This window comes from Rhinolophus hipposideros, assembly GCF_964194185.1.
Source record: "Rhinolophus hipposideros genome assembly, chromosome: X".
Classification (NCBI taxonomy): domain Eukaryota; kingdom Metazoa; phylum Chordata; class Mammalia; order Chiroptera; family Rhinolophidae; genus Rhinolophus; species Rhinolophus hipposideros.
Window position 1 is genome coordinate 116,605,320 of NC_138046.1, and position 15,721 is coordinate 116,621,040.

General features: G+C 42.7%; 1 protein-coding gene across 8 annotated transcripts in view; it reads right to left on the bottom strand.

Annotated features, from left to right (window-relative positions):
- The window catches only part of REPS2 (RALBP1 associated Eps domain containing 2), a 199,149-nt gene that overhangs the window by 150,246 nt on the left and 33,182 nt on the right, over window positions 1–15,721 (bottom strand). For all 8 annotated transcript variants that reach the window (XM_081043421.1, XM_081043426.1, XM_081043425.1 and 5 more), the window contains exon 2: window positions 2,415–2,538. In XM_081043421.1, the coding sequence (XP_080899547.1) occupies window positions 2,415–2,538 (124 nt within the window). The remainder of the gene's footprint in view (window positions 1–2,414; window positions 2,539–15,721) is intronic.

Here is a 15,721-nt window from a genome sequence, read left to right on the forward strand (position 1 = left end):
CGTCTCTTTGGCCTTCAAAGTTTGTGTCATCACACATTAAGCTAATGGATTTCAAGCAACAAATTGGAAAATCCTAAGTGGCAACTCAAAATCTGGCCCAATCTTGCCCTGATTCTTACTCAACATACACTGACTGCAAATAACTTTTATTTAATAAATCTTTAAATGAAGGAAGAAAATTCAGAATTAACGCTGAGTATACTTAAACCCTCAGAGGTAAAAGACACCAGGATTAATAAAATACAACCAAGAAAGCCCTGTATTTGTGAAAAAGTGTCAATCCTGTACACAAGTGTTAATTTAGACAATCCTTCCCCTTTTTCCCCCTCACCCCGCAGGAAACTGAATTGTAAATCTGGGCACAAATCAAGTCAAAAGGCTTCAGCCTAACTTAAAATAAGCAACAAAAGTGTCAGAAGTTTATTCTTGTATATTCTTGTATACAACAAAGCAGCTCCAACTTTTCCAGAAGGTAAAGTTGGACAATACTACGATAAAGCTTAATGACCATTTACAATGGTGGAAACTCACAGGGCCCACTACAAATTCAAACTCAGTGTGATGTAAGTTTAATCACAGCAAGGAACTTACAACAGGGACTGCTATGTCTTGTAGCAACAAACACAAACCTGCCGCTGAAATAATGTTCCATCAAGAAACCTGTTTCAAAGAACCAAATTATATAATACCAAGGGGTGCCTTTTGGGTCAGGCTTTTTCCCCACTAGAATAATATTCCAGTTACAGATTACAGTCAGCATGTTACTGAAAGAAAGAACAATCAAGAAGAGACTACTCTGCATAGGAATAAAGAGCTTGGGAACTGGAGGCTGAGCTCCTGGCTCCAAACTCTACTAACCTTGTATCCTTAGCAAGTTACTCAAGCCCCCTAAACTTCAACGGGCACGTCTGTAAGATAGGGATAACAGGACCACTGCGGAGACCCCCAGTGCTCACCCATCACCACTCCTCCTCTCCTTGCAGGCACAGGAGAGAATTACATCTCCCCCAGTCTGCTCTGCAGTTCATTAGATCATGTGACAAGTTCCGGCCAATGCTCTGTGAGCAGCAGTAACATGACGTGAGTCACATCCAGGCCAAAGCATTTAACTGCTAGAGATAGTGACAAACTATTTCTCTGTTGAGGAAATTATGGGAACAGGTGCTGTGTTGGAGGTGCCACAAGACAAAGCAGCCAGGATCACAGAGCCACCACGTGGAGGGCATGGAGGGCGTGGAAGGCAGCTGCCCTAGAGAGTCAGGAAGCGAACCTTTGTTGTGTTAAGGCACTGAGATTTCCTTGGTGTCAGTTATCACAGCTGATCCTAGGCAATGCAAACTGACACAAATACCTAATTTAGTAGGACGCTGTAAGGACTCAAGGAGACAGTGCCTGTCATGCCCTAAGCCTTTAATAAAGATTAGCAGAATGATCACAGCCCCAGATGGGGAGCGTAAAAGGGCTTTGTTTCCCCTAGTCAAGCTATCACAATCTTCTCAGCTCCAGCTGTCCTACAAGGTTCCCATGGACTAACCATAAATCCTCAACCCACTTCGAGGTCTACCAGGGACCCCACTCACAGGATGGGCATGAACCGTTGAGTGGTTTTGAATCTCAAAATGAGACTAGGAAAAAGCTCCTCACGGCTGCGTGGACAGATGAAAATGACGTGCATCAGAATGAATTAGCGGAGGACCCAGCACATTCTTGAATAATCAATCGCCTTCGCACAGATCCGTAACAATACCGAGGCATATAAATAATGGTAGGAGTTTGGGGCTTCGCTTCCTGTTTAATTTGTAGAAAGTGCTCAAGTATACGTGGGTTGGGGGCAGAGATGGCAAGATAAGAAAATGTTCAATCAAAACTTTGAGAAGATAAATTTATTCTGCCAAAATTTTGGTAGCCCCAAAGTATGTACTAATCATCAGAACAGTGCTTCAGAAATTGGGGGATTAAAGGATGATCAGGTCCTAACACGACTGGCAGGGACAAGAGAAAGAGAAAAGAGGCAGTTTCACACAAGCTCTCCAAGTCGCTGGTCCCCTTGGCCCTAAGAGCCTTAAATGACATTATAGATTCCTCGCGTGGAAAATTAAACTGAATGTTACTATTTTGCCACAGGCTCTAGAATTCCTGCCCCCATCTCTTCCTGCTAAAGAATGAAATTTATTTTAACAGTAAGTCAGTTAAAGGGAACTAATCTCAGGTCACTCTCTGAATTTTTTTCCCATAAAAAAAAAAAATCCTAAGATACCTGCTCAGTTTTCTTATTTTAGTTTAGAGAAGAGTTGGAAAAAGCAAGGAGAAATTCCACAACTGCTTATACTACAGTCCTTCAACCCACTAAAAATGGTTCTCAGAAATAAGGAACCTATCGTAGATAATAAAATGTATAAAGGGGAGCTACTTACCACACTGAATACTCTCGATCCGCACAGGGAGGCCGGACTGTGCTGCAGCAATTAATTTCAAGGCAACGTAAAACTGTGTTGGCCCAAAATAACCAACCCGCTTGGCACCACACAGTTCTGTGATCTGAAAACAGACAAGAAAAATGATGCTGAAAACCCCGTTTCATAACAGGAAAATGAGACAAGAGACATTATGAAATCTCAAGGATTTCACAGGGTAGCTAAGTAAAAGTCCCTGAAGGACCTATATGTACACCCTGGTTTCTTTTTCCTCCAGTTTACAGGGAGGTTTTCAATTTGGATAATTAAATTCTACCTACTCATGATGTTTCAGGACTGAGTGATTATGCCTCCTCTTTCAGAGATAAAAATAAAGGTGACAAAGGATGGCTGTTACTCTTCTTACAAAAGAGAGTGACTTTTTCAGGGGGTGGATTCTCATGTACAAAGTCTAGAAAGTCACTGGGGTGAAAAGAGAACAGCTTAGTCATTACCACTACCTGTGGATGATCCTAGTTGATTGAAATTAAAAGTGATTAGTTTTAAAGTTCTCAGGCAAAATGATTTCCTGAGCATTACAATTACATCTTGAGTGCTCACAGGAACACAAAAGAAGTAGTATACACACATATATTTTCAAGATACTGCAATCTTTCATTTGCAGACCTTAAACTAACACATATCCTATTGGTAGTTTTCAAATAAAAATTCAATGACTTTTTAAGTTATTTCAAAGTAATTGATACTCAAAAGTTCAAATAGTATGCATAGTAAGTGGGAGTGAAGAACTAAAAAGCATCCCCCACTTTCTATGCCTCAGAGAAAATCACTACCTATATTCTTCTACAAATGTTCCATGCATATATGTAGCACAAACCTGTGTTTTTCCTGTTGTTTATTCAATACTTTATACAAATAGACTATCATATACTACTTTGCAACTTTATTTTTCATTCAGCAATGCTGTTTTCATGCTTAAAGACATCTCAGCCTGGATCCCCACCATCCTGATGACAAAATTATATCTCCTTAGTATGGCAGGCAAGTCCTTCCCCAACCTGGACCTGGCTTTTCTCCTTTCAACCCCAGTGACACTCACATGCACACAATCCCGAAGCTGCATTCAGCTCCTCCTACTTCCCAAACACATCTTGCCCTTTCCCATCTCTGTATCTAGTGCATATGCTGCAGAAGATGGAAACTGAATAGCCTTAAAGTCAAGGGTGGTTTACCAATGAAGAAACGAATCAGTTTTATGACTGTGGGCAACTTAATTTAATCTGCCTGAAACCTAGTTTCTTCAGATGCAGAGATGCTGTCTCCTTCATAAGACGACTATGAGAAAAAAAATTAGATAATATAATACACGAACCTAACACAATGCTTAGCAATATTCAGTAATTGTTGGGTCCCACCTCACTCACCTGAGACTGGAACACCTCCTTCCCCACTAGATTTCACTTCCCTGTAGCTCCTTCCCAAGTCCCCAGGTACGGTTTGTTTTCCCAGTGTATTACATGACTACTAAAATGTTCGAAAGTGTCCATCACAGGATACATTGCCTTAGACTTGCTTCATAAAGGGGGGAAAGGAGTAGTGGGGAGTATGGGTGAAACAAGCCTGACCAAGAGTTGAGAACTGTTGAAAATGGATGATGGGTTCATGGGGGTTCATTCTCCCACTCTGTACTTTTGTATACATTTGAAATTTTACACATTCAAGCTTTTAATGTTTATTTCAGCACTTAGCACATTATAATTATCTGTTTATCTCTGCCTCCCATTGAAATGTCTTCTCTCAAAGGACAAGAGATCTCCTAGCACAAGGATAGGACCCAAGGATACAGTCAAAAAATTCTTAATCAAGTGAATGAACCAAACCTCACAACTAAAAACTGAGTTTTACAATACAATCCCTTATTGTGAATAAATTATACACCTTCAGGTACAGGCTTGCCTATACATAGAAAAAAACACCACCAACAACAATGCAATTCCAACACAAATACAGCTGTATTGCAGAATAATTCCTAATATTAAGAAATTGTAATCTTTGGTATGCAAACAAATTAACAACTATATTTCAGTCAGCGTTAATTTAGCATCAGGTTAACCTTCCGTTGTTCCTTTACCGTAACCACCACACAGAACTGAAAAGCTCTTAACTAAAGGCAACTGAAATTGCTGCTAAAATATTCACTATGGTACTTTGAGAGTAGCACCCAAATGTGACATTAGTAAACCGCCTTCTTTTCCCTGGAATCTGTCCTTTGGTCCCATATACCACCAGAATCACTGCTTTGTAGCCAATGTAGAATATACACACGTAAGTGAGGTAAGTGCATTAGTCATTTTGTACACTAAACCTCCAAGAGACACGCCAAGAACTTTCTGGAATATTCAAGCCACAAGGAAGATAAACTAATCATAAGCCTTTGGAACTTGCATATGTAAGCCTGAGACTTCTCAATCCCAAAAGCAAGTTAATTTTGTAAAGTTTGTTTGTTTATCAAGGTTCAAAATGTTCTAAGTCTAAATTCTCCATGGAAAAAGCTCTAAATTGTGGGTAGAAATGTTTTAATGTAATCTAAAGAAAATAAGGCGGTGCTTTATCCCAGGTTTTCGATTAGCAGGAGAGATCTTATATAACTGCTCTTTCAAGCAGTCCAAGTTGCCAAGCTTTTCTCAAAATAAAGAAAAATTGAAAAGATTCCACTCCTCTTCTTGAGTCTAAACTCCAAACCTGTAACACTCTCAGCTGGATCCATCTTAGGTTACACATTGTGCAAATTTCTACTACAGAACAAGAACCTATGGACCAGTGTTTGTTTTCTCAGGTGGAAAGCAAAAGATGAAAAAGAAATGGATGAAATCAACTTCCTTACAGCTTACAGATGTACACTAAACTGTCGGGGTGCTGGATAAGAATCAGAAAAAATTCACCGACCATTGGGGAGGAACCTGGACAAAGTTCTGGAAGAAGATTGAAGGCCACTAAAATAGCTCCCCTCCTACCTAATTCTGAAAGATTAAGTGACTGTGCTGAGTAATCAGTCCACACCCGCTCCAGTTTGCCTGAAATAATACTCTTTCTGAGCTGAAATGTAATAAATTTCCAGAAGTGATCAAAGGTTTGAGTAAGCTTCTCCCTTTCAAGTATTTTTAAAGACTTCCTGAGAAAGATTTAAAATTTTAAAAAGTCTTGGTGGGAGGGGTTGGAAGAATTCTACACGGGCACCAACGGACCCCTCTTTTCTATTCTCTATCCACTGTAGCTGGCTAAGTTCAGAGTCTATGCTTACACGCTGACTGCTTCAAGTCATACCCCCAGACTCGTGCAACTTCACAAGCCATCCTCCACATTCCAACTCCGTAACATCTTATTACAACAAGACCAACCCCCCACCTCAACCCCAACTCAAACGGGCTTCCAGGGCTCCTTGTTCCTTTTCCTGTAAAACCCAGACTCCTGAACATGGCTTCTGAGGCACTCCCATCGACCCAAACCACCTTTCCAACAACACTGTGTCTGTCTCCTCCCCACCCTGCATCTAAGGCTGCAGTCACTCCAGATGCCAACCGTCTCTCAACACATGAGAGCCATTCAGGGCTCTGGGCACTTGGTGTGTCCCCTGCCTGGAAGCTGGATGTCTCCCAACTTCTTTACCTGCCACACTCATTCTTCAAATCACCTCAAGACCAACCTTATCTTTGAAACCTTAGTCAATTCCATATGGCATGTTTTCGGCATTCCTATAACCCTTTTCGCTACCTTTCCATCACATCACTAGGCTTATAACATAGTGAAATTGGTATTTTGGTCATTGTCTCCACTGGATACCATCTCTTTCCCCTACCCTCCACATGCCCAACAGAAAGCAAGAGTATATCTTTATCATTTGTATCCCCCAGGACTCATACTTTAAGGTGCTTGTTATATATTCAGTCGCTCAATGAATGTTTGTTAAATTAATTAGTTTTCACAGCCTGTGGTTGCAGAATTGTTCTCCTTTCTCTCATCTTGTAATTACTTCTACATATGGTTGCTAAATTGGCTTTAGTCAGCTCACACTATATAGCCCTAAGAGTTCCTGCAGGAATATAACAGAATATTATTCTCCCCTCCTTCCCTTCTCGGCTAGGAGGGGCTGGTTAGGGTCAAAACATGAGGAAAGGTCTCCGCCATGTTTTATCCCGGTCCTCTGCCTCGTAGCACCCCAGCGGTGCTCCCGCTCCACTGCAGCTGCTTCCTCCGAGCCTCCTTCTACTCAGCATACCCCCCAGGGAATGTCAGCCTCCTAGTAGGCACCCTCAACAACAGAAACATAGAGGAGAATGTGAAGTATGTGCTTACAAGTTGTACGTCAGCCTCTCAGGAAATAGCTGAAGAGCCACACCAACTATCCTGGTTTTCCTTTCCTATTCATTTATATGTTCTCAAAATCAAGGGGGACCTTCAGCCCAGAGACACCTGGGTGAGCTACCCAAGAAAATATGAAGCGCCATATCTGTACCCAACACTAAAGACCATAGTATATGCTAAGCCAAACCACCACACTATTAAAGAGAGGGCAGACATTCAGTGCTTAGGCATGCTTTCACAGACAAGCCTACTGATACCTGAAAGTATTACTTTAAAATGTACTACGTATCTCCCATTGAAAGCACTGTACTCAGTAATATGCTAGCAAATGACCAACGCTAAACAAACCAACTTTTCCTCCCCCCCCATTTCTTCCTCCCTCCCTCCCCACCCATAAGTACTTTTATTGTTCACCTCCCAAGAACAGAGATACTCTCCTAGGCCAGCAAATCAGTATTACCATACAACGTATCATCCACTCATGTCCTCAATTATCCTAAAAATGGCCTATAGAACGGGATTTTCTTTTTCCGATCTAAGACTTAATGAATGTTCATGCATTATATTTTCATCTTATGTCTCCTTAGTCTTTTCATAATCTAGAACAATCCTCCTCGGTTCTTCATGACTCGGAATCCTTTCAAGAGTTCAGGCCAGTAGTCCTACAGAATGTTCCACATTTTGGATTTGTCTGTTTCCTTGTGATAACACTCAAAACAAACATTTCTGGCAAGAACATCACACAGATGATACTGTGGTACAGCAAGAAGTACACATCAGTGAGGGGCACACAGTGTCAGAATATCCCACCATTGATGGCCAAGCATGACCATTTGGTTAAGGTGGTAACTGCCAGACCTCTCCATTGCAAAACACGTTTTCACATAGTACTTTGCGACCACGTGAATATTCTATCCCCGGAGAATTCAGCTTTTGAATCTGTTAAATACTAATTCTGAGTAAGTCTAGCTAAATTACATCAACATCTACATAACTGGAATCCTAATGCAACCTCACCGAAAGATGGGGATGATATTTATTCCATGAGGTAGGTGTCATTACCTCCACTTTATGCACTAATAAAACACCACAACTCAGAAAGTTAAGTGATATGCTCAAGGTCACAAATTCAGAGCCAGTACTCAATCCTACATGTGCCTGGGTCCAAAGCTCAGGGTCTTTCCATTACATCAGAGATTGGAAAACTACTGTTCACGGGCCAAACCTGGCCCAGTGCCTGGTTTTATATGGCCCATGAGCTGAGAATGATTTTTACAGATGAACATTTGCAATCAATTTGATGATATGGAACACTAACTTGGAATCCTGTTAGATAAAATGTTATCCCCCAAAGAAGTCCAGGCTTCTTACGAGTAGACTCACATTACGAAAAAAAAAATTGTACTCATTATATTCTGAATTACATCAATAAAAAGTTTGTGGAAGTTTATTTTCTCTTTTGTTATATAAGTACCTGCATAATGTCCTCAATTTTGCCTCTTGTCCTACAAAGCCTAAAATATTTATTCCCAGGCCCTTTACAGAAAGGGTTACCAACCTCCACATAACAACACACTGCCCCCCTGAGCTATACTTTTATATCCTTGCAGACAACCTCAGGAGCCATGCAGAAAGGGTATTTTCTTGAAATAATCAGCTACACTAAGTAAATGCCAACTTAAAGAGTGAACACTTCCATTAGAAGAAAAGAGCACACGTGTATTGGTTCCCCCATTCTCCACCCATTCATACACATGTGTTTAAATTTTTCAGAAGCTTTCAAACAAGGGCTTCCTACAATAAACTTCCACAGCAACCAATTGGATGCCATATTTCAGATATGAGGAAAATCTATGCAATAAAAATCAGATTTTGCTTTTTTTCAACTTTAAGGTATAATTGACAAATAAAATTGTCATGTATTTAAAGTGTACATAGTGATGATTTGATACACATACATTGTGAAAGGATTCCCACCATTCAGTTAACGCATCACCTCACATATTGACCTTTTTGTGGGTTTTGGTGGAGGGGTTTGGTGAGAACACTTAAGTTCTACTCTCTAAGGAAATTTCAATTACACAATGCAATGTTATCCACTATAGTCACCATCTTAGACATTAGGTCCCCAGAATTTATTCATCTTATAACTGAAAGTTTGTACCCTTTTACCATCCTCTCCCCATTTCCCCCAGCCCCAGGCAACCACCATGCTACTGTTTCTGTAAGTTTGAATTTTTTTTTATTCCATGTATAAATGAGATACCATGCCATATTTGTCTTTCTCTATCTGGCTTATTTCACTTATTTGCTTTTTATTTTTAAAAGTGAGCGGTGTTATAAATCTTTATAACCGTTCTTTGAAAATGTCCTGCATTTGTGAACACATAATGATCCAAGATCTCCCAACATGTAAGCTATTCCCAAGTTGCGTATCAATTTTGAAAGCTACATTACCTTTCAGATCCCCCAAGATGCAATTTAATTTACGACTAGAAAGCTATAATTAATTATAGGCCAAATCCAGCCCAGATGATAAATACAGGCCATATTGGCAGAGGCCATGGCCCAGATCCGGTTTGTCAGCATTCTTGGCCCAAGGCCCAAAACTCACCCCAGGAGTACCAGCCTGCCACTCTGGCTCAGATGGAATCTGAACAGGGAAGAAACTCTGGGCAAAAAATCAGGAACTTGTACATTGCTAGAGGAAGCACAGATCACTGTAACATCCAGAGACCATTTAGCAAATCCATAAGAATTACAATGAACCTTTTGATCTAGCAATTCTACGTCTAGGAATTTATATTCCATTTTACACAAGCAAAATGACATGTACAAGGTCATTCAATATGTATCACCAAAGATATAGATTGGAAAACACCTAGAGGTCCATCATCTAAAATAGTTGAACCGATTGTGCTTCATCCACACAATAGAATTCTAGGCAGCGCTAGTGGACATCTGTCATATCTGTAATTGCCCATCCTCTTTTGAAAAGCCTTTCTCTATTTGGAGAACTTTCTCCGCGTGAAAGCTGAAAATCAAATTCCTAGGCTCCTTTGCAGCTAAACTGCAAACAGGTGACAAAGTCTACACTGATCAGATCGACCCACACAAGACTTTGCTTTAGAAGTGAGAAACGTAAGGAAGGCGGCTCTGCTCAGAGCTTCCACTTTTGCAGGGGGGAAGCTGCGGTAGCTGCGAGGCCAGCTTCCTGGCTCAGGATGACTGATGGTGGAAGCAATTGCAGTCAAGTCAAATCCGCACTGTCTGCTGCTCAGTGCAGGCTTCCACTTAATACTAGTACTACTATGCGCGGCTTGTTTCTGGAAACGTGATGCCGGCCTGTTCCTCCAGCCCTCCAAATGATTCCAAGAGTTACCTAAACTCCCAATCCCTTTTTGGCTTCACCATCTAGAGTGCATTCAGTTCTTTGCCACAAAAACCACCAACTAAAAAGGAACGAGGAAACTCTTTGTGTACTGACATGGAAAGAGAATCAAGTTAAACTGTTGAAAAGAAAAAAGCAAGGTGCACAATAGCTGGTATGGTAGGTACTTTTTTTAATTAAAGGCACCTGATGCGCTTCCTTATATATTCATAAGCTGGAAGTTGAAGCTAACGAACCTGACTGCCGCCAGGAAAGCGAATAGGTTGGCTAGGGCACCAGGGAAGAGTTTACTGAATTTCATTTTGTACCTTTTGAATCATGTGGCTGGATTATCTATTTAAAAATGAATTTAGAGAAATTGGGAAGCGTACAAGACAAAGCCTAAACACACGTCAGCAAGACATATTACAAACGTACCCCAAACCCATTCCCCTTCCACCTGCTCTAAGTGCAATTTCAAAACAAAGTGCCCCATTGGCTAGAGTTGCAGCAGTGCTCGTTCAACGAGCCCAGATTTAACACACACAAAAACACACACACACACACACACACACACACACACACACACACAGTGCTCTTTCCTCTAAGTTGCTAACACAGAACAAGGCAGCGGCTTGCTTTATAAAAACTATCTTTGTCAAAGGGAGCACTGTTTAGCTGGGTGACGGCCAGGGAGGGGGAAGGCACCTGGTCTCCCTTGGTCTCATCTACTGGAATGAAGCAGTCAGACTAGATAGAATGCAAGACATTCTGGATTCAAAAATTCTATAAAAAGGAATTTTGTGGGGTGAAAGCTAAAACTATGGTTTGAACCTCTCCCTCTGGCACTTACCACGTCTACTTTGTGTTATGGCTCCCAGTATACCTGCGACACCCCCTACAAGGCTGTAAGTCTCACGAGGGCAAATCTTGCAATTTTAAAACCACCCTTGCATTCCCCACACCACCCATTCCATTGATTTCCCACTAGGAAGGTTTTTTGGGATAAATTAAATATGCCTACTGAGTTTTAACTTTTCACTGCACTAAAGAGACCCCCTATCTATGCATGTTGTTTTGTACCCTTGAAGTGTGACTTATATGAATAGTGACCTACTCAAGACATTTTTTTCAAGTTTTAAAGGATCAGAGACAGTACCTGATCCTAGGATAGCAAGAACCTCAGGTGAGTTCAGATAAGTCATCTCATAATCACCTGATCCCAAGCAAAGCCAAAGAGAAATACAACATATCCTCCCAAAACTTTGAATGTACTCAGTTTTTGTATGGAAGGGGGAACACTTTTATACTAAAACACAAAAATGCATTAAAGAGTCAAATATGAAATTAGTAAGGTTCTTAAATTCAATGAAATTCTACACTCAGGCTAGCTGCTTTGCTTTTTGCACAATGGATTAGCACATATGGGTTTGTCAGGGTGATTCTACAGTTTTTTAATCATGCTCCTAGATTGTCTTCCGGAATGAGGAAGGATTATAGGTTCGGATGGCATTTGATGACAATGATTTCTTATGATTCTCATAAACAACACCTTCTTTGGCAAGGCAATGCCACAGCTTTTCAAGCTGCCCAGCTGCCTACATATGCAGGCTCTCATCTCGGGGCTGGAACCTGCCGGGGGAGAAAAAAAAGAGGGACCCAACAATTCAAGTATGGGGAGAGGGGAAGAGATCCATGGGGAGTGAACCACCGAGGACAAAGGAAGCATCCTCCCACCTGAAGGGGACAGTCACCTCGTGTAGGAGAACAGTTTCGGGAGAGAAAACAGTAGAATCGACAGTAAGAACATTTACTGAGGGCCGACTGTGTGCCAGGCACTGACTTAAATGCCAGGAATTGATGAAAAGGAAACAAGCACGCATGCACACACACGCAAACTGGCCTTCACACCAGAACTGAATTAAAATGCAATTACAGCTCAGATTACAAAAAAGAAAATTCATTTTAGGATTCTGGCCCAGGTTTCTAGGCTGTGCATATCACAGCATTTTGTACAGCTGGAGGCAGCAAAGTCTCAGGTGAACACACAAATGCCCTGCCAGGATCATTATACAGAGCTTTTACTGGTGCTGGCCCCTCAGATTTACCTCAGCAGTCAAAGGATTCACTTTTCAGACAATTTGTTGACACTTTTAGTGCTTTTCAAAAATAAAATTACAGGTTGGGGTTATTTGGTATTTTTATTATATAAGTTTGTTGATTTCAATCCATTCTATAGTTTATCTTTCATTTCCTATACAAGCATGTGTGCGAGCACAAACACTCATACACACATTTCTTTTTTAAAGAAACCAGTGCCTTAGTGAGAGGAACAGAGCAAGCTGACATCTCATGCAAGTGGAACATCCGTATTGTACCGAGATCCTCGAAATGCTTTCAGAGGGAATGAACAAATGGAAGTTTGGTCTCAGATCACACCGGCATTCTCACTGTACAGCCTAAACCCAGACAGATTGGAACCCTCCAGCATAGATTTGAACTCATACCAAAAAGAGTTTTTGGTGGGGTAGGCAATCTGACTCTAACTGGGTTGCGTTGTCAGATTCCTAGTGAAGACCTCACCCAATTGTTAACATAACAAATGCTCCTCTTGCCTCCCTGATATTCTGGCAGCCACCTCTGGGAGGTTAGCCCCCTTCAAAGCAGGCTACTACACAGGGCACTGAAGTGGAGATGCCCCCTCCCTGTTCATGACTTCTCCTCCCTCAACAGCAGAACCTCATGACAACCAGCACACTCAGTGCCCTGCACCCCCATGGCAAACACAGATGTATTCAAGGGCCTTCAGCCCAACTAGCCAGAACCCAGCCCCAACTAGCCGGAAGCCAGCCCCAAGCCCATCCTGCTACTGGTGCTACTGTGGCCTAATGGCCAAGTCTTGGGGACCACCAGAGTGACGTCTTTCTATGACCAAATCCCCTTTCTATGCCCCAACTACAAATGTCCATCCTTTTCCCTCTGTAGCTTAACCAACACCCATCATTTGAGGCCTGGCCTTCTTCTCACCTGTCTGTCCTTGTCCTGTACCTCAGCTGAAACCCAACCCCCCAAACTGTCCCTGTTCTTAGATCTCCTGGCATTGAGCTATGCTTGCCAGGAGGGGCCTCCCAAGGACCCAGGTGTATGTCCTATCTCCTACCTTGAATCACCAGTAGACACTGTTCCATCTGCCCAGGTAGATGTTGCATTGCCTGATCTGACACAATCCACCCATCCCCCTAAATTGGGGCCCTCTCTAAAATGGATGAGCGGAGCCCTACGTCCTGATTTCTCCATTCTATCCCAAGTACAGTCTACTCGCACAAGCCTAGAGATTTGACAACTTAGAGATATTTGACAAACAGTCCCTGCCCTCAAAGGGTTTATAATCTGCCAGGGCCTGAATGTTCCCCCCCAAGAATTCTTATGTTGAAACCCAACCTCCCTCCCATGTGACGGTGCTAGGAGATGGGGCCTTTGGGAGGTGATTAGGATTAGATGACGTCAGAGGGGTGGAGCCCTAGTGAATGGGATGCATACCCTCCCAGTCACAAGAGAGCTTGCTTCCTGTCTCTGCTTTCCACCACGTGAGGACACAGACAGAAGTCGGCAGTCTGCAACCCAGAAGGCTCTGCCCAGAACCTGACCCTGGTGGCGCCCTGATCTCGGCCTTCCAGCCTCTAGAACTGTGAGAAACCCATTTCTGCAGTTTAGAAGCCACTCAGTTTACAGTATTTTGTTATAGCACCCTGAGCTAAGACATAATCTGATTGGAGTGTGTGTATCGAAGAAGTCCGAGAAAAAGGATCAACAGTTCTCAAACACCCACTATACCCTCTCCAGGCATTATGTTTTTATCTTTTATGTATTATTTCTAATATTTCAACTAATCCTACATGAATGGCTTTGCAGACAGGCACTTCAGGGTTCGAAAGGTTATTAGAGAAATTCTGGAAAAGGAGAAACCACCTGAATTGAAAGACCTTGATCCGAACAATCTGTATTTGTAAATGTCGTGAACCAAGTTCACTGTGCAAATAGGCAAGCCCTTATGCTCACTAAGCTCCCATTCATTCCGTTCGTAGGCAGCCGCTACAGTACGGAAGCGAGTCTCTTTGGGCCCACCAACTGAAAGACACATACTGTTTGCACCTTGGCAGCCAGATACATGCAAATGAGGCCCCACTATTTCCTGGCCTTCCAAATGGCCATGGGCATACATCTGTGAAAGAGGGAGCAGGTGGAAAGAGTACAGCCTCAGAACTATTTTCTCTCAATAGAACCAAGGAACAAACCACAAAGCTGGCTTCATCATAACTGCTGTAACCAACTGAGCTAACCGGAGTCCAGAACAGAAACTAATGAACACTGGCCAGTTTTCTTTTGGCTACGCAGCGTCAAAACCTCCTGCTGATGTTTATGCAATTTCCCACCTGTCTTCAGCTAAAGAAGCTAAAACGTCATATCCTCACTTTCCTGATTTCTTCTCAATGAGGGTATGGGCACAGAAGACCTGAGCTGGGCCAGACACACCACACGGGAGTGATAATCAATAACGAGGGAAGTGAAGCAGCAGGAAGAGTAGAGCATTGTTTTCTACAAACAGAAGCAACACCAGTTCCCGCGGGTGGCAGGGGTGCCAAGCCCTACACCCGACATCCAGTGTGGGCAGTGTGTGGCGTCGCTAGAGGCGTCCCCTACTCAGGAGCTATACAGAGCCAGCATCCCACCGGCCCAACTCTGTGGTGTGGCCTGGCTGTGGTTCCAGCAGTGCCAACCCTTAGTTGTGCAGTTTTCAAACCTTTTCACCAGTGTTCCCCGAGAAAGACTAAACCACCCAATATCCTGCCAATAAAGGCCTTGTCTGCTTAAATGACCCACAGGTAGCTTCTGTTCACCAGATCGTGTTACTAAGAGTCCCGCTTACAGAGGTCAGGTCAAAGGGGAGCCATGACTGATCAAGAGCATCCACATTCAGCAGTATCAAATTATCTACTGCTGTGTAACAAACCACCCCAAAATGTCACTGCCTTTCATTTAGTTCATAATCCTGGGGGGTCAGCGATTTGGGCTGAGCCAAGCTGGGCAAATATACTGATCTGGGCCAGACTCCAGCGATCTCAGGTGGGGTTCACTTAGGCTTCCACAGTCGGCTCTTGGGTCTGCATTCTCCTCTATGAAGGAGGCCTCTCATCCTCCAGCAGGTGAGCCTGTGCTTTTGCACGTGGCAGCAGAGTTCCCAAAGCAGCAAGAACTGAGGCTGAAATGCTTCAGGCCTTGGCTCAAAACTTGCACAAGGTCACGTCTACTGTGTTCTATGGTCAAACCAAGTCACAAGGCCAGCCAAGATGCTAAGGAGGGAGACACAGACTCCACCTCTTCATAAGAGGAGCTGCAAAGTATTGGGGGAATTTTGCATTCTACCACACCTGTTTGATAAACAGCACGATGGGGAAGCTGACACAATAGAGATAGCTCTAGGTGTTCCCATTTAGGTTTGCTTATATCTAGAATCTGGCTTCTCTCCATCATTTCCATTCACCACGACCAATGCCAACCACTGATTCAACAATAG